The 18,083-nt window shown below is 38.7% G+C and overlaps 1 protein-coding gene across 2 annotated transcripts in view; it reads right to left on the bottom strand.

Moving 5' to 3' along the window:
* Positions 1-18,083, bottom strand: part of plxna4 (plexin A4) — a 336,809-nt gene that overhangs the window by 126,745 nt on the left and 191,981 nt on the right. For both annotated transcript variants that reach the window (XM_028449042.1, XM_028449043.1), the window contains exon 5: positions 3,121-3,221. In XM_028449042.1, coding sequence (XP_028304843.1) covers positions 3,121-3,221 — 101 coding nt within the window. The remainder of the gene's footprint in view (positions 1-3,120; positions 3,222-18,083) is intronic.

The following is an 18,083-nucleotide window of genomic DNA, read 5'->3' as shown; positions in this document are numbered from 1 at the left end:
AGCAGCGTCACTGCTCTGGTTTATTTGGTCTGATAAACATTGCCAGAGGTTACACTTGGTGATGGATGTGAGCGTAATGCTGGAAAAAAGGCTTTGTCATTGGAAGCCAATCTGAGCGTTGGCTGGAAGCAACTGCACTGGACAAAATAAAATAATTCAAACTAAACCAAGGTACAAAACTGCCTCTAAAAAAGGAATTAAGGGAAATAACATTCAAAGGAGAAAAGGGAATAAAGTAGGGGTGCACCGAAATGAAAATTCTTGGCCAAAACCGAAAATGAAAAAACCAAGGCCAAAAACCGAAACACTGAAATAAATAATTTAGCAAATAATTTAGTCTCATTGCATTTATGGCTCTGAATGTGTACTAACCTCACTAAAATGACAACATTGCAATTGTAAAAATTAATATTGATGCTTCAAAGAATAAATTAGTTAAACTGAAATTGTACTTTTGAGCCATTCTCAGCCAAAATTTTTTGGTGGCCGGAATTTCGGTGCATCACTAGAATAACGTCTTTAAACACACCGAGCGGGGTGTGTGTGTGTGTGTCCGTCTATGGAAAATTGACTTAATATCCTCCTATTGCTGCGTAAACAGGCGCATGATGCAGAAGCTGTGCATGCACCTGGTTATGGATATTATTACGTTGCTTGATCACAGAAGGTGATCACGAGTGTACAGTTTTCTTTTCTTTCATCAATAGTTTGTAAATGGGAAACTGAGGATGAAATTTTGTCTGATGTCTATGTGATGTCAAACTCAAAGAGGATTAGTAGTCGTAATCCATATGTACATTTTGTTGTCTTGATGCTGTTTTGAAGTTTTTAATCTCTGGATTCTAATATGCTGTTCTGATTTCTTATCTTGGATACAGACCGTATTGTGCTGTATCACCAGGAAATGTAAATGTTTATTACATTGATTATGGGGTTGGCGTATATAAGCCCTCTAGCTTTAGCCTACTCCTTTTTTGAGCTTCTATAACTGATTAGACTAAATGAACTCAGAAAAACACACTACAATATCCCAACAACACAAACACAGAGGGCCGACTGAAAGCGTCGAATGGTAGAATTTAACAAAGTTGAACAGGAGTTCGTCCTAATTAAGTCTCAGCTACTAATTACTAACAGGTGAAGGTGATGAGCCCAGGTGTATTCAATGGCTCCTAATTACTGAGGCTACATCAGACAGCAGGTCTTAATGCACAATTTGGATTTTCTTTTTCATAAATTGTTATTATGCATTAAATGCAACTTCTATCAGTCAGGTACCCCCAGGGGTACACAAATTGTCATAGGGATTATGTGAAAATATATAAATAAATAAAACACAACATTAGAAACTCGGGCCCCATTTACACGAGAACGTTTTCTAGTGGAAACGCAACAAACACGATTTGGTGGCGCATTTACACGACAACAGCATTTTGGCCTACATGCATTGCCAGTACGGCCGGGACAACGCGTCGACGCAAAAAATACGTTGCCGCAAAATGTGCGCGTCGATGCGTCGTTTTTCGTCTTCGACCAAAATAAAGATGCCGGGACCGAAGAATAACTAACGCGAGTGGTTCCTCCGAGTTTCAAAAGTGCAAGGCAATGAAGACATGCACTCGTTCGTCGAAGGTAGCTGTTCCCCGTCACCCTCGTTCTTTATCCCGGGTGTGACTGGACGGCAGCGCGTCAACGGGACAAGGACGAAGCACCCGCCGAAACATCAGCAGCAGCTGCACACGCGCTTACGCACTCACGCGATGAAAGAAGACATTTACATACCACATTTACATACAATCCGTCCTGATTTGTAAATTAAATTATGTATTCTTAAGGTGAAAGGAAAGTTTATTTGAATGCTACCTCTGACTTTTGGAATTTTGAGTTGAAGAGCAATAAACATATATTGCAATGTTAAGGAATTCACGTTTTTTGTTTCTCTTCATAGATACGTAAATCAACATCTATAAATTACTTTTAGTGGATTAATGAGGAGATAATCAATAATCGAATCGAGTCGAATCGAATCGAACTGGAAAAATGACTCGTTAGATTAATCGATGCATCAAAAAAATAATCGCTAGATTAATTACACATTAGCATTTGTAAGACGATCCTCTTGCGTTGACAGAAAAACATCTCGTTAAAAAAAGATGCAAATATAAAGATGAATTTGTTGTATTACTGGTATATATGTTCAATGAACACATTTTTGGTAGATTTTTCCCCTTAAAATAAAATAGATAGTTTCTCACTGAAAATGCCAGTAGGCTAATTAATTTAATAAATCAAGTGATAATTCTGAATAAGATGTTTTATTGTGTGCTTACAGATTATTATATGTTATTTCTCAACAGGAGTGGTACAATTCAGAGACAAATGTCACTGTAGGGATACATTGCATATGACATCACATTATTATGTTTTTAAGTGTGCAGGAGAAGGGGGTACATGGCTTCAGGTCAAATTCAATTCAACTATTCAATTCAACTTTATTTGTGTAGCGCAATTTACAACAAAGTCATCTCAATGCTAAATGTCTGAAAGGGACTTTTTTTAGGCTAGCTCATGGACGCTAAGTGCTATACCATAATGGTTCTAACACCAGAACCAAGGCTGTATTCTGTACCCTAATGCACACATCAGAAATGTTTTCAGAAAAGAAGATATGAGCCAAGAACATAGATTTTTTGCCGTTCAAGGGGTGGCTTTCTTCCCTGAAAACGTACCCTAACCCTAACCCTAGGGTTCCAATGTATATGACATTACACGATTGCTTTTTAAGTGTGCAGCAGTAGGAGGTAGATGGCTGCAGGGGTACGGGACTGTGAGAAGTTTGGGAACCACTGGTTTAGATAATAAACTGAATATGACCCTGAAGTGACCGGCATGCACAGGGGGGTTCCTATGGTAACACATGACCACGCAGCATGTCCTGTGTTTACAGGAAGTAAATATGGAGGCGTCTCGTCTCAGAGTGTCTGCAGCACTGATCAATTTTCTGTACAATCAAAGTAACCGATGTAAAGGTCAGATAAATGTGACCTGTCCGTTCCATCCACAGTGTGTGTGTGTGTGTGCATATGTGTGTAATATATAAGTATTGTAAGTTGCACTTACATGTTGTGCAGCACACACCAACCACAGTGAGGATCTCCTGATCCAAGGCAGTCACTGCAGGTCGAGTACTGACCACAAGCCTCCACAGGAACCCTCGACAGCTGTGGAAAAATACAGACGAAAGTGGAAAAATGTAAGAAAACACACAAATAGAAGTGACAACATTGAAACAGGCAGTATTAATGCTGTAAATACAAATGTCTCAATTGAATAACATTTTTGAGCAATATTTTAACATCTTACGAACAATTAAATTGTCTAACATTCATCAGGTCTAATGTATAAATTAGGGATGTTGAAAAAAATTGATTCGACCATATATCGCAATATTACGTTGCGCGATTCTCGAATCGATTCAAAATGCATCCATATAGATTTTTTTTAATTAAAAAATAAATTAAAAAATCCCAGCTGGTCAACCAGCGTGTGTTTTTTCAAAAAATAATCTAAAAAGAAAGTACTAACTTTCTGCATTTATTTGTTGTTCTAGGCATATACCTTAGTTAAGTTGCACTAAAGTCAAAGTTTGGTTTAAAAGCCACAAGCAGATTGTAAGTAATTTTTTTATTTTAAGTTGTTGGCACATGGCATGTTAAAGCCAATATTTTGAGTGTAAAATATGCCAATAAAATATATTTCGTACATAATGTTCTCATGAAGGTGTACACATTTACAGATTAGTTGTTTCTCAAGTCATATATTTAAAAAAAATCACAATAATCACCTTACACTTTAATATCGGGATATGTTGTATCGTATCGTGACCTACTGTATGTATCGGGATACAAATCGTATTGCCAGATGCCAGGCAATACACACCCCTAGTATAAATTCATATCAACATATCAAACCTGTTGCTACGGTAGAACATTTTCACCCCGATTGAGTCGCAACTTCACCAAATCAGAAATTAAAAAGGTATTTTCTGCTCATTACTAATATGATCTTTACTTTACTCCACTCATATGTAATGTCTTTTTCTTCATTGATTGCTTTCATGAAAGGTGACTTTATGACACTCACTGCTTGATAATGTCAAATAGAAACCATAGGAGACACTAATCCATCTATCATGATGTATAGCATTGCTAATTCAAACTGGCACTGACTGACACTGCCGTAAGTGACCCAGCAACGAGGGACGACGCTGAGGTAAAGGTGTGCCATGTCTCGTGGTTACCATGGTAACAGCAATGACACAATGACAGGTCATTGTTGGCACTTAGATTAATGAGCTGTCATTCGTGGACGACCAATGTCACTCACAAAGAGAGACACGCAGCGTTGTTGTGGATCGTTACAAGCACATGATGAGTGTCGATATACAGTATGTACGCGCGAGTGTGCTTTTGTTGAGTTTATTATTATTTTCACATAAAAAGTAAACATTGAGTGTTTAGGCACATGCTATACAAGTTATATTTCAATCCTTTACTCGTTGTACACAAACAGTATTTTATATACTTGATTAATTTGAAGTAATAAAGCTGATGGACAGACAAATAAATGTCATCACTACCCACGAGTGGCTAAAAAACACAATATAATTTGAAAAGAAACATTTTCAAACTACACATTTTTAATACTATATAACATGGGATGCACTATATTAAGTATAACATAAATTCAGACCCTTGGGAAATTGTAGTTGTAGATCCCATGCAGATCTTCATGTTCATGTAGATTTGTTGGGTTTTTTCTTTTTCTTAAGAATTGTATATTTTGATAGCGCTTCAAGATGACTATTGTTGTAATTTGCACGAGTGAAGAAAGTTGAATTGTGTTGAATCCCCTATTTTTTTTATTTATTGTTTTTACAAATGAGCAAAGTCTTATTATTTGATTTTTTTTTTTTTAAGTGTGCATCATTTATTTGGCTTTATGATTGATGTATTATATTTAATAAATTGATTTTAACTTTACTAAAATCATTAAAATGTCAGCTTTTTGTAATTATGTACAAAGTATCTCAAATTTTAAGAAACGATGCTTTAACCCTCATTTTCATGCCTTAAATACATCAATGCCAGTGGATTTTATATTTTTGGAAAACATGCATAGTAAAAAAAAAAGATTAATACAATAAAATAAAAAAAATCCTTCCTGATAACTGTTTCAACACCTGTATCCGTATAAAATAAAATAAAATGCATATTGTACCCTTCTCACACATTTGAGTGTAATTACACGTGTCTTCATGGGACATTTTCCAGAATAAACTGCATATTTGAGTCTCTGAAAAGCCCCATAATTAAACCATGCTATGTAGGGCATGACTGAATATAATGCAAGATCATAAATTCCTATGCTTAGCGGTATCTCTAAAGCGCAACCTGGCACTGACGGTGCATCTCTCTGTTGGATGCACACGCTATCACACAGGACATCATCAGCTTACAGCGGGTGCCTCCAATAAAAAAGTCACACTTAAGTCCATATTAAACACAGTCAAGGTAAAAAATTTGAATTTTTATATCTGCACCTGCAAACACACACACACACACACACACACACACACACAGTAGAAGCAGAAATTACTACATCTTTGGTTATATGTTCAGAAGGTAAAAAATATATATATTTATAATAAGAATACACACATACATTAAATGTAAATACAAGGCATTTTTCGTTATAAGAGTAAAAAAAAGATAAACAAAACTTTAAAAAGTGGCAGATTCACTCTCTTTTTCACCTTTTCTGTCAAAGGTCAACACTATATGTGGTGCAATCTTTTAGCGACAGCTATACATGTTTTATTATTACAATTAGATACATTGATTTATTTTATTGCACAAGTCTGACCCTTACCAGTCCTCCCTGTACGAAGGGTAAGAAAAAAAAAATCATGAAAAGGAAAATATAAGGCAGTGTTACACCTTGGTGAGGAGGAAGGGAACAAGGAAGAGGGAGTCAGGGTAGGACAATGGATAATATTTTTGTTTCTAAAAACAAAAGGCTAGTTTTTTCATCTCGTGCGACTGGAAGTTGTCATTTTGAAGTTGATGGATCAGTACAATGTTTTTCGAAACAATAAAAAGCTCTGTTCCAAGGACCAAAACATGCACTGACCATCTTCCACACTTTTACTTGCTACATGTGAGGGTGTCAGAAAAAAAATCATTCGGTCATATATCGCAATATTTCACCGTGTGATCATCGTATGAATCCAAAAAATGTCCAAATCGATTTTTATAATCATGTTTTTTAATGAAAAAAAACATTTAATTGTGCTAACATAAGGATAGCATGCAAACGCCTGGTCACTAGGTGTCAGTGAACCACATCAGATCTTGTTAAACTACCTCACTACTTAATGCATTTTAGCTTAGATGTTCATAAAACATACAGCGCACTTTTATAGACGTATGTGGTTACTTTTTAGAATTTAAGAACTTAACAGAATCAGAATCTGTTGCAGAAGCATACATTGATGAACATAAAACTTGTTTTTGATATTGAATTAGAGTTAACTACCATTTACTTGTTCTCGCAAGTTTGAAAAAGTTTAGAGTTGTAATTAATGATAGCTCAATGTACAGTATATCGTATTGTTCAGTATCGGGATACAGTAGTCCCTCATTTATCACGGGGGTTACGTTCTAAAAATAACCCGCAATAGGCGAAATCCGCGAAGTAGTCAGCTTTATTTTTTACAATTATTTTACATGTTTTAAGGCTGTAAAACCCCTCACCCCACACTTTATACACTTTTCTCAGACAGGAATTAACATTTCTCTCTTGTTTAAACACTCTCAAAGTTCAAACCTTCGTAGATTTTAAAACATAAACCTGTTTTCAAACATACAGACATTGATGTCGAACGCATTCAGAGTCTTTGTTGATGATGACATCACAGCAACACAGACATTGGTCTGTTCACCCATTCAACCATGGAGTAGAAGCTGTGTGTGAGCACCTGGAGCTGTATGACACGACCTTTATAACAGGATTTAGTGTGGAGGAGAATCAGTGAGGAGGTGGTAGTAGCAGGTAAAAGTTCTCTCTGTAGCACTGAGCTAGGTTAGCATTAGCCGCTACTCACACCGGCTTTTTTTCACTGGTGGTTTATGTTTATGAGAGGAGAAAAAGGAGCACAGCTCCTCACTTCAGCAGGCAGTGAAACTCACTGAGTTGGATGTGTCTCTGGTGGGTGAACGCAGCATTAGCCAATCAGGACGCGGAACACAATGCGCGCTCATACACTGTAAAAAATGCATCCCAAAGTGCACTGTAAAAAAAATCCACGAAACGCAGAGGCCACAAAAATGTGAACTGTGATATAGCGAGGGACTACTGTATATTGTATCGTGACATGCAAATCGTGAATCATATCGTATCGTCAGTTTCATGGCAATGCACACCCCTAGCTACATGTACGAATACATATTACACACACACACACACGCTCACCTTCTAACAGAGCTGAGTGAATTCAGAGAGGGTTTATCTGTCTGTCATAGTCTAGAGAAATCCTGCGTGCCATTACAGATTAGAGACAATGCTGTGTGCTACCTTATCACGTGCGTTTGTGTCTATGAAACAAACTGCTGGTATGCTTTGGCCTCTCCACATCCAACAGTGTAGATGCATATTTGCATTAGGTAGATAAAGGGAATGAGTTTGAGATGGCATCAGTGAGATAGCAGAGCCACGGGTGTGTGCACATGATCAAACCCAACACTGATCCCCTATTGCATGATGTCTTTGAAGAGAGAGATTTTCTGCTTTAACTGTCACTCTCCACTACGACCTGTACGCCACTATTGCTGCAGCTCACTGCAACCTAAAGACCCTCTCAGTCTCTGAAGAGAAAGAGCATTCTGATAGCCTGTGAAGAGATTTCTACTGCCAAAGCCTCATCAAACAGGAGTATAAAAGGCAGTGGTTTGTCACTTTACAATCTGCCATACAAGCTGAGCCAGCCGTGAGTCAAAACTGTAGAAACACCTAGTAATTGCAGTTCCTCATAGCTTGACTGTTGTAAATATATAAATCATATTTGTATTATTTTTGTAAATACCTCTATCATATTTGTATATTATCATTATCACTATCAGTATTATCTATCCTACTTTATTTTCGACTACTGTGATGTGTGTGTATCTTTTACTTAATTATGCAATTTATTTGACGTTTATTCTTTCTTTCGTCTTTGTTGAACGTTTTTATTTTTTTATTTGTAATTTTTTTCTGCAGCTGTAACATAAGCAATTTCCCCCTGGGATTAATAAAGGAATTCTGATTCTGATAAAGGCAAAATCATACAGATAAACATGTCATTGAAGACAGAAAAAGGGAGATCATTGGTGTGCTTGTCAAAAGCTCCAGCAGAGATGTCAAAACGACGTTCACTTCTGGAAGAAAACATGAACATTTGTGCATGGTGTTTTTTTGAGTATGCTAAATCCATTTTTAATGGGATCCACGCTGGATCACCCAAAATTAAAAAATCCAAGATGGCCACCATCCGTGTTGCCAATTTGAATATTTTGTCATCACTTTTTATCCACGTGACTTCCTAAAAAAAATTTGAAACATTTGTAGCGTTCATTTAAATATTAAACAGGTAACTACATCAAGTTTTATCATTGCACATGTTGACAAGTGCAGCAAAATAAACACATCATCAGATTAATGCTTATGCATGCACCAGGATAACAATGGATATAATCTTCCTGAGAAATAAACCAAAATAGATGTATTATTTCACGTTTTGATGGGAATTTTAATCAAACTGTTCACCCTTTAAAAGGCATCTTTGCCATCCACAGTCGTGCCTGCCATGAAAACGCAATTTCACTCTTTCCTTGTGTAAAGCGTTGTATTGTCCATCTTATATCTTTCTCTGGATGCAATTTCCTTGAAGTTTTATACATACGGCTGTCATTAGCATTAATAAGGTGTCATGAAGGCTGTCATTAAGTGTCGTTCGCTAAATGATGACACTTTTGGCTAAATTGTACTGTAATTGTATGTTATATATAATATGTTATGGACTAAATGGTAAATGGACTAGATTTACATAGCGCTTTATCCCCACACTGAAGCAGTCTCAAAGCGCTTTACATATCAGCTCATTCACGCAATCACTCTCACATTCACACACCAGTGGGACAGGACTGCCATGCAAGGCGCTAGTCGACCACTGGGAGCAACTTAGGGTTCAGTGTCTTGCCCAAGGACACTTCGACACATAGTCAGGTACTGGGATCGAACCCCCAACCTCTCGATCAGAAGACGACCCTCCAGCACCTGAGCCACGGTCGCCAGCATATACAGTATATACTGTATATACACCAGAATATACGATGTAATCTTAAAAACACAAGGTGGATATTCAACAAAATTCAATGGAAATGAAACAATTGCATAAATTAGAAGAAATAAAGTTTTTCATGTTGATAACTCAACATTTCCTACCTTTTTAAGTTACTGCTAGCTTTCCTTTTGATCTTACCCTCAAATTAAAGTGAAATGTATTTAAGCAGTGTTTTTCTAACAGGTAGCCCTTTGGATTATACAGTACCTATTAAGTAGCTCACAGTTTCACCCCTGTCTTAGCCTAATACTGCTACGTATCTGCTGGGATATGCTTCTCGGGGGAAAAAGATAACGCACAAACAAAGAAAAACACACACTCCATCCTCCGTTCCAGAGTGCGTATCCTGGTATCAACCATTGTCTAGGTTTCTGTCTGTCTGTCTGTCTGTCTGTCAGTCAGATGCTCTGAGGTGAGGCAGGATTGAGCATTTATCATCTCTGCAGAGCCCCGTGCTTCTCTATCAGCCGTGTGCACACACTTTAGCAGGCAACACTTTTGTCTCCTCTTTTATCAAAAAATTGAGGGATTTGGTGGCTGAACGACCCAGTGCACCCTTCTCCCTCTCATCTCGATATCAGATTTATTTCATACAATCTTCTCGCAGGGCTTGGAGCCATTACTGGCCAACGTCTCCTTTACCATGACTATCATATCGACGGGGATAAATACAAAGAACGGGGGGGGGGGGGGGGGGGGGGGCGTTTATAATTCCCTCCTGTTTCAGGTGAGCAAATGACAGCCATTACTCTCTGCACTCTCCCACTTTTCACAATAGGCAAAAAGATGGACGCAGCTGAACGTAATCACACTTAAAAAAAAAAAAAAAAAAAAAAAAAAGAAAAGACATGAGGTTAGGTTATGGTTGGAGAGAAACAGAAAGAGAAAGACATGTGATTCTTCGCTGTGGTGACACAATGGGATCAAAAAGAACACACGTGAGAACTAATTATTCTTCATTCCATTCTTTATCCGACTCTTTTAAGGCATTTTTATTTATAAGAGTAAAAAAGGAAAAACACAAATTGAATTTTTTATTTCACCTCGTCTGCACATGCCGTTGAAGATCAACAGCTATGCATGTTTTACTACTACAATTAAATACATGCGTTTATTTTAGATAGTGGCTATCCGTACGGTTGCCGTATCAGTATACAAACATTCTATCCGTACGCAGCGCCCCTCATTGGCCAGTTTAGGTCACGTGACTAAGACTAAACCTAACCGTAAACCTTTACCTAACCATGAAAATTGTTGCGATATGGGGTTATAACCTAACCCTAAACCTAAACTAACCCTAAGACACTTTGGTAAACGTACCAATAGCACCGGGGGTTGTCCGTACGGCAACCGTACGAATAGACACTTTCCTTATTTTATTGCATAATTGTGACCATCACCATCCTTCCCTATAGGAAGAGTAAGAAAAACTCGAGAGAGGGCAGTGTTACACCTTTTTTGGGGGGAAGGGAACATGGATGAGGGAGCCAGGGTAGGACAATCAAAGGGGTGGGAAATATTTAGATATTTTTTGTTTCTAAAAACAAATAAGAAAATGTTAGAAACAGAAAAAAATGCACATTTTTTTCATATTGTGTGACTGGAAGTGAGATTAGAGAAGTAATATGCTTTTAACAGTGCATGTTATATTACTGTGATGTTGCTGTTGGGCTAACGTTAGCTTGTTAGGTCCTCTGAGGGAGGGACTTTGGAAAGTTTGGAGGCAGGGCAAGAGAGCAGCAAATCTGAAAGTTGCGGACTGCACCTTTAATGGTTGGAGAGAGAGAGAAAGACACGTGTGATTCTTCTCTGTGGTGACGCAATGGGATCAAAAAGAACGCATGTGAGATGACACAATAGGTGTGTGCACGAGTACGGAGAGCACATATTTAACCATTACCACTTTAGCAACATAATCACACCCCCGCGACAATAAACATGAGGAAGTGTTCATCTAATAAATCTGCAGAGACTTTCATTATCAACTAATTCTTCTTCATTCCACTCTTTATCCAAATCTTTTAAGGTATTTTTCTTTACAAAAATGGGATAAACTTTGAAAAGTGGTTGATTTCCTCTTTTTTTTTTCACCTTGTCTGCTTATGTTGCACTACATGCAGTGCAATCTTTTTGTGACAGCTATGCATGTTTTACTACTACCACTACTAAAGGGAGAGTATTAAAAGAGAGGCCAGTGTTAGACCTTGGTGAGGGTGAAGGGAATAGGGGAGAGTGAGTCAGGGTAGGACAACGGAAGGGGTAGAAAATATTTAGATTTTTTTGTTTCTAAAAACAAGTCAGAAAACGTTAAAAAAACAGAAAAAAAAATGTGTGTTTTTTTTCATATTGTGCGACTGGAAGTGAGATTAGAGATGAACTTGATGCCTTAATGGTTGGAGAGAAAGACTCGTGATCCTTCGCTGTGGTGACACAATGGGATCAAAAAGAATGCACGTGAGGTGACACATTAGGTGTGTGTGCACGAGTATGTATTTAACCATTATTACCACTTCAACAACGTAATCAGTCCGCCGCGATAATAGAGATTGACTTTGTTTTTTCCTCTTCTCATCCGACCTCCATCTTTACATGACGCCAGAGGCTTTCATGTCAACCTGCAGTGGGAAAGTGATCATTTAATACATCTGCAGAGACTTTAATTATCAACTAATTCTTCTTCATTCCACTCGTTATCCGTCTCTTTCCCTGCTCGCACCACTTGTAATTAAACAGGGATTCCACCTGCAGCCAAACAACACCACTCCACATAGAAGAAGACAGAAGGGAATTAAAGCTAGTCCAACCAGCCTGTAGCGCACCATCAACATTTATTTGCTCTCTCCCTTTTCCCTGCACTAACTTTGCCTTTTTTTTTTTAAATATATTTTCCACATATATACATGAACATAGAACAACAAACATGGTATCAGGTCATAGTGTACACAGGGATTTGTGGTGTTCAGTTTACATTAGTTTTCTTCATTAAACAAGAAAAAGAAAAGTAAAATGGGGAGACATTATCATTTTATCACAGTGGGGCCAAAAAAAAAAGTGATTTTTCTGATCCGACGGCCACATTAGCAACATTCATGTCCGCATTTAAAATAATGACCAATCTGAGCATTAACACAGGGAAGAAAAATACATGTGTGTTGTCGTTTCATGTGTTTTTGGTGTAATCTATTTGTTTTATTTCATTTTTTGTGGAATTTTTTCTCCTTTTGTGCTTTCTGTTGCTGTCTTGTGTGTTTTTACTCTCGTATTATGTATGTTTTTTAAGTCATTTAGCTTATTTCAATCTCAATTTTTGTTGCTTTGTGTGTTATTTGTCATTTTTTCTCATTTGGTGTTGGTTTTTATTGTTGTTCTTGTCTATATTGTCTGGTTCTGTGATTCTCGACTGGTGGGTCGGGACCCAAAAGTGGGTTGCGGACCTGTACTGGATGTGTCGCGAACAGCTGGTCAAACGTAAATGAATACTTAAGGTCTCTCACGTTGGACTTGTCTTTTAAATAAACTTTAATTTGAAAGTTATTCTGTGGAATGCATGTTGCATAGAAAAATATATAGATTTAAAAAAGATTTAATGACCTTGGCAAAATGTGGGTCCCAGTGTGAGACCAGTTGAGAACCATTGTTCTAGTTCACATTTCTGTAATTTTGTATGTGTAATTAACTTATTTTGTGCATTTACTTCCAGGGCCACTCAAAATTAAAGCGAGGGCCGCATGTGGCCCCCGGGCCGCCAGTTACTCATGTTTGCTTTAAATGCTGGTGTCTTTGTAAATCTAATCCATTTCTTCCATTTTCTATCAAAATCCTCCTTTTTTTATTCTTAAACAATACAATTTTTTTTCTAACTCACATATTTACATCTCGGTGATCTTATATCCAAGTACCTCATTAATCACAAGGCTCTACTTGCCCAAAAAAGATTCTATTTTCGAGCAGCACCAGGAGACGTGTGTGGTTTGCATTTATTTGGCCACATTCTCTACAACATGTTTGCTCTTTCGCCTTTTCTTTCTTTTTTTGTTGGGAGTTGGAGCCATTTTTGAGACACATGCTGCTGTTTGACAAACAGCGCAAGTCAGAAATAGCTGACAGAGCTATAATACAACTGAATATCATCAATGTGTGCCAACGACTGCAGGCAAATTAGGAACGGAACAATCACTCATCCTGTTAATTAAAACCCTTATTCATATGCATGAAGGTGGATGTAATATGTACTTCCTGACCTATGTTAAATAAAACCACATGTCTGGCATATGGAAACAAGCTTAAGCCCCTTAACCGGTTCCTGGTCATGATTCTGTTGGCGTGTCAGCATTAGCATGTACATAGTGTTTGTACAGCGAATACACACTGAGGCTGTATCTGGAATACGATCAAATATAAAGTAGGGATGTTCAAAATCAGATTTTTAGTCGAAATCCAACATGTCAATATTGTCCAATACTAAGTTTTCGATTTTTCAACATTTACCGATACTAACACTACCGCGTGCTCCTTTTTCAGGGTAGTGGTTGTCTGCTGGTCTCTATCTCAAGCTTACATCGGGTGCTAGGTGGGGGTACACCCTAGACATGGCGCCAGTCCGTCACAAAGCAACAAACACACACAGACAGACAAACCACTCACGCTCCCATTAACTCCTACAGGTAACATAGAGACTCCAATCAGCCTAATGCTGCGTTCACACCGGACGCGTCGTGACCAGATTACATACAAAGTTAAAGGGATAGACGCGGTCAGACGCAAATTCTTCTCCTGTTGATGGCGCGGTTAGATCCGCGTGGCAAGAGCGTTGGCCGCGGCACACGCGCTCCCGATTTTCCGTGACATTCGTTAATCACTTGAGTTGAAAATATTGAACAGGCCGTCAACACGAACACCGGTCTTTTCAACCATTTCAGCATGGAGGAGAAAATAATCGTGACGGTTTGTGACATGGTCATTTTTTGGCGCAACTCCCACCGAGTTTGATGCGTCGTGCGTTTTGCCGGCACTTCAGCTTCTACGGAAGGTCAAGAACATGAATTTTCCTGGGGTCCTCCATAGTTGATGGTTGAAAGAAAGGTAGTGTGGTTGGCGGCGCTTTTTTAGATTCGCTGCAGACGCGCATATGAAACGAATGAAGCTTTCGCGCGGTGGCCGCGTCTTGAAAATTTGTGCCGCAAGTAGTAATGGCAAAGTAACTGGAGGAAACTCAAGTGTCCATCCAAGGGCTTGAACTCAGGACTGTGAGGTGGTCGTACTAACCTCAATTTTTAGTAATGTGCACAACATGTTTATTAGGATATTAAAGCCACAATATTGTTTATTCCATTAATGCCGTTTATTGTCAATGGTTGGAAAAGATGTTTGATGATCATGTACAGTGTCTGAAATAGGCTTAAAAATGACTCAGCATGTTGGAAATAGATTCACCAATGTTTCCAAGTACCCCCTGCAATGTATTCAAGCACCCCTAGGGGTACACATACCCCTGGTTGGGAACCACTGCACTACATCACCGTGCACACCTGTTACATGTGGTAGGCTGCTGTGTTTTCTTTCTGTATGGTCTCCCTCCTCCCTCTACCTGATTGGCTGCAGCACACCTGATTGCTGTTGCCACATATGCACACCCTTATGCCTTTGTGATGGACAATCTGACCATTCTTCAACAACAAAATATGTATTTAATTCCTGTTTGCTGAATCATCGTGTTAATGTAGAATAAAGCTCGAGCACGTTTCCATTTCCTGGAATAGACAAATAGTATGAAAGCAGCGTGGAACAGATCGATATGAACAGGCCACCTGCTGTTCCTGGGGCCTGGGACACAGACGCCGGACACAGAGTGTGATTTCAAAGCTGAGAGAGAGAGATACAGGGAGCGGTAACATGTGACTTCAATAGAGGAAAGAGTGAATAGAACAGAAGGATGAGAACAGTGCTGATCAATACAGATGTCCACATGCTGAGCACAAAAAAACATTCTCCTTCAAATCAGCATGAGCTGATTCAGAGAATGGACACCTCAACTTCCAGGTAAAGCACTCATGTGGAGACAGATGTGTTGCTTATACTGTACGAGACGCACATGGATCCTCTAGGTTTAGCCATTTTGCATGTGGTTTTAGTAAAAAGGTTAATTAGATCGTGACCACAAATATTTATTTTCTTTTTAACTGTGAAGAGGTTACTTTAGACCAGTGGCCCCCACCCTCTGGAACTCTCTCCCCCCAACATACGTGCCTCAGACTCACTACAATCGTTAAAGGGCCCATGTTACCCTAAATCAACTTTTCTGTGCTTTAAACATGATAAAAGTGTTATTAGGGCTTCATACACATGACCAAAGTGTTTTTTTCATTGATTCCCTCAATCGTTAGTTAGAGGGTGATTTACTCCTTTATTGCTGCAGGGTGAGCCTAAACACCTCGCTTCAATTTCATGACGAGTTCCCACTTTGATGATGAATTTGACGCAGCACTGAGCTGGAGAAGCCACGCCTCCAGAAAGCTCTCTGCCGTGATTGACATGTAAACAGACACGCCCACGAAGGTGAGCATTTCAGCGTCCTTCACACAGTGCTATGTATGTATTTTCTACAGTCTATGTATAGTATGTACCGGTGAACGCCCCGCCCCCACGCTCTGTCTCGTGTTTATAAAGCAGCGTGAGCTCAGCTACGGAGTGGGTGGGAGGAGGGCGGACCGTCCTCTGGTCCTACGTCATCGTACGGGGAGGAGGAAGTCAGTGTCCGGTCTATAGACACGCCCACTCATGAATATGCATAAGTAGGCAGCAAATCAGCCTGTTTGTGTAGAGTTGCTCAGAAAGTGACTTTTCAGAGGCTAAAACTCTGGAAAACAGGCGAGTTTGGGAAAATAAACCTCAAATACTATGTTTTTGGGGTTTTTAGAGCAATAACAAATATAGGTAAAAACCCACCTGTTCACACAAGCATTCAACTAACTCATCTCTTTCACTCCTGTTTCCTGTGAAGTGTCTTTGAGTTTTCTTTGAAAAGCACTATATAAAACTGATATATTATTATTATTATTATTATTATTATTATTATTATTATTATTATTAATAATAATAAAAAATACAAAAATCTATTTTAATTTTTCAGAAACTTCAGACACCCCTATTTAAACTTAATGTGACCCCACATGGAGTCCTGACCACAATAATTTAGTAACTCCTGAATAGATTTATTTCATTTCCATTCATCTCATGCCTGGGGTGGGATTACGCCTCACGTTATTTGTTAATTTTCATATCTCTTTCTCTCAAGTACCCCCTGTAGTGCCATTGCGTATCCCTAGGGGTACACGTACCCCCATTTGAGAACACTGCCTTATACACGTCAAAAATACATAATTACTTTGCACAGTTTGTGCAACTGCAGCAACCGTTCAACACATACTTGGATGGGCTTTGTTTTATAATTAGGGCTTCTTAATTACCATCAAGGATTGAATGAATGTGTGAATGTTGTTTCCATGCGTTGGCAACAAACTGGGGGTACTCTCCATAGGTTAGTGAGCTGTGGTAGGCACCTTCAGACCCCGTAACCCTGCAAAGGAGATCCTACAGAAGATGAATTAATGAATAAATGGACTATTGCAATACTTGAGCATGTGAAGAATAAATCAAGCATTAGGGGTTGATATCATACTGGGAATCACACTCTAACCCTCCATGTCTGTGTCAAATCACACTCTCATTAGGGAAGCAATCCGGCCTAACGCAAACACATTCTCACGCTGTTTTATGGATTGTAAAGATGATCCCCACATCTTGGTTATTGTCTTTTCTTTTTAATATCTCCTACCGTGCTTTTTGCATTGCTTTTCTTTCTTTTCTCTACACCCAGACAGTGTAATCTTCGTCGGGTTTCACCTTTTTTTTTAATAGGGACAAGAATGTGCTCCTACAACACCTATTCATGCCTAAGAGGATTTAGAAAGCAAATAAGGATTTAGCCCATTGTGATTTTTTTCCCCTGCTTTATCATTCTTTTCTCCGTTTTATTCCATTTCTAACCTTATTTGACAACCCATTGTCATCCCTTACCTACCATGCAGGCGCCCACCCCCACATTCTTTCGCTTCCATTTTTCCCATTCCTCACAAGCAATTTAATCTGTCATCCATGGCCTCTCATTAAGTCAGTGATTGGCTGTTTTTTAATTGGATATTTTCCTCCATCACCCGCGCACACCCGCGCGCACACACAAAAGTCATCTCATTAGTGGGTTAAATAGATGTTCTTATGTGAAAAGCACAGTCGTATCATAGAAGTGTCCGTGATTATGAATGTTAGGGTTGGAGTTTGACGGACAAGGGCAGGTCGGCGTAGTTGTTAAATGAGCTGCTGCAGTGGTTTAGTGACGTGTTTCATCCTCTACACTGGACTTGATTGAATGAGGTGGTGTGAGCAGGTGTTTGGGGTCATTTTTTTCCTGAGTAACAATTTGTAGAAACTGGAATCAAACACGAATCATTTTCACAGGGCCTATAAGAATATTCATTAGTGAAGCAGAGGTATAGCGTGTCCGATAATGTCTCAGATAAAACAAGGGTAGAAATTGTAGCTTTTTTTTTTTAAATATAGTGTTTATAATATGCAGACTTAATCT

This window comes from Gouania willdenowi, chromosome 6 (genome assembly GCF_900634775.1).
Source record: "Gouania willdenowi chromosome 6, fGouWil2.1, whole genome shotgun sequence".
Classification (NCBI taxonomy): domain Eukaryota; kingdom Metazoa; phylum Chordata; class Actinopteri; order Blenniiformes; family Gobiesocidae; genus Gouania; species Gouania willdenowi.
This window is presented reverse-complemented; position numbering and strand designations above follow the sequence as displayed.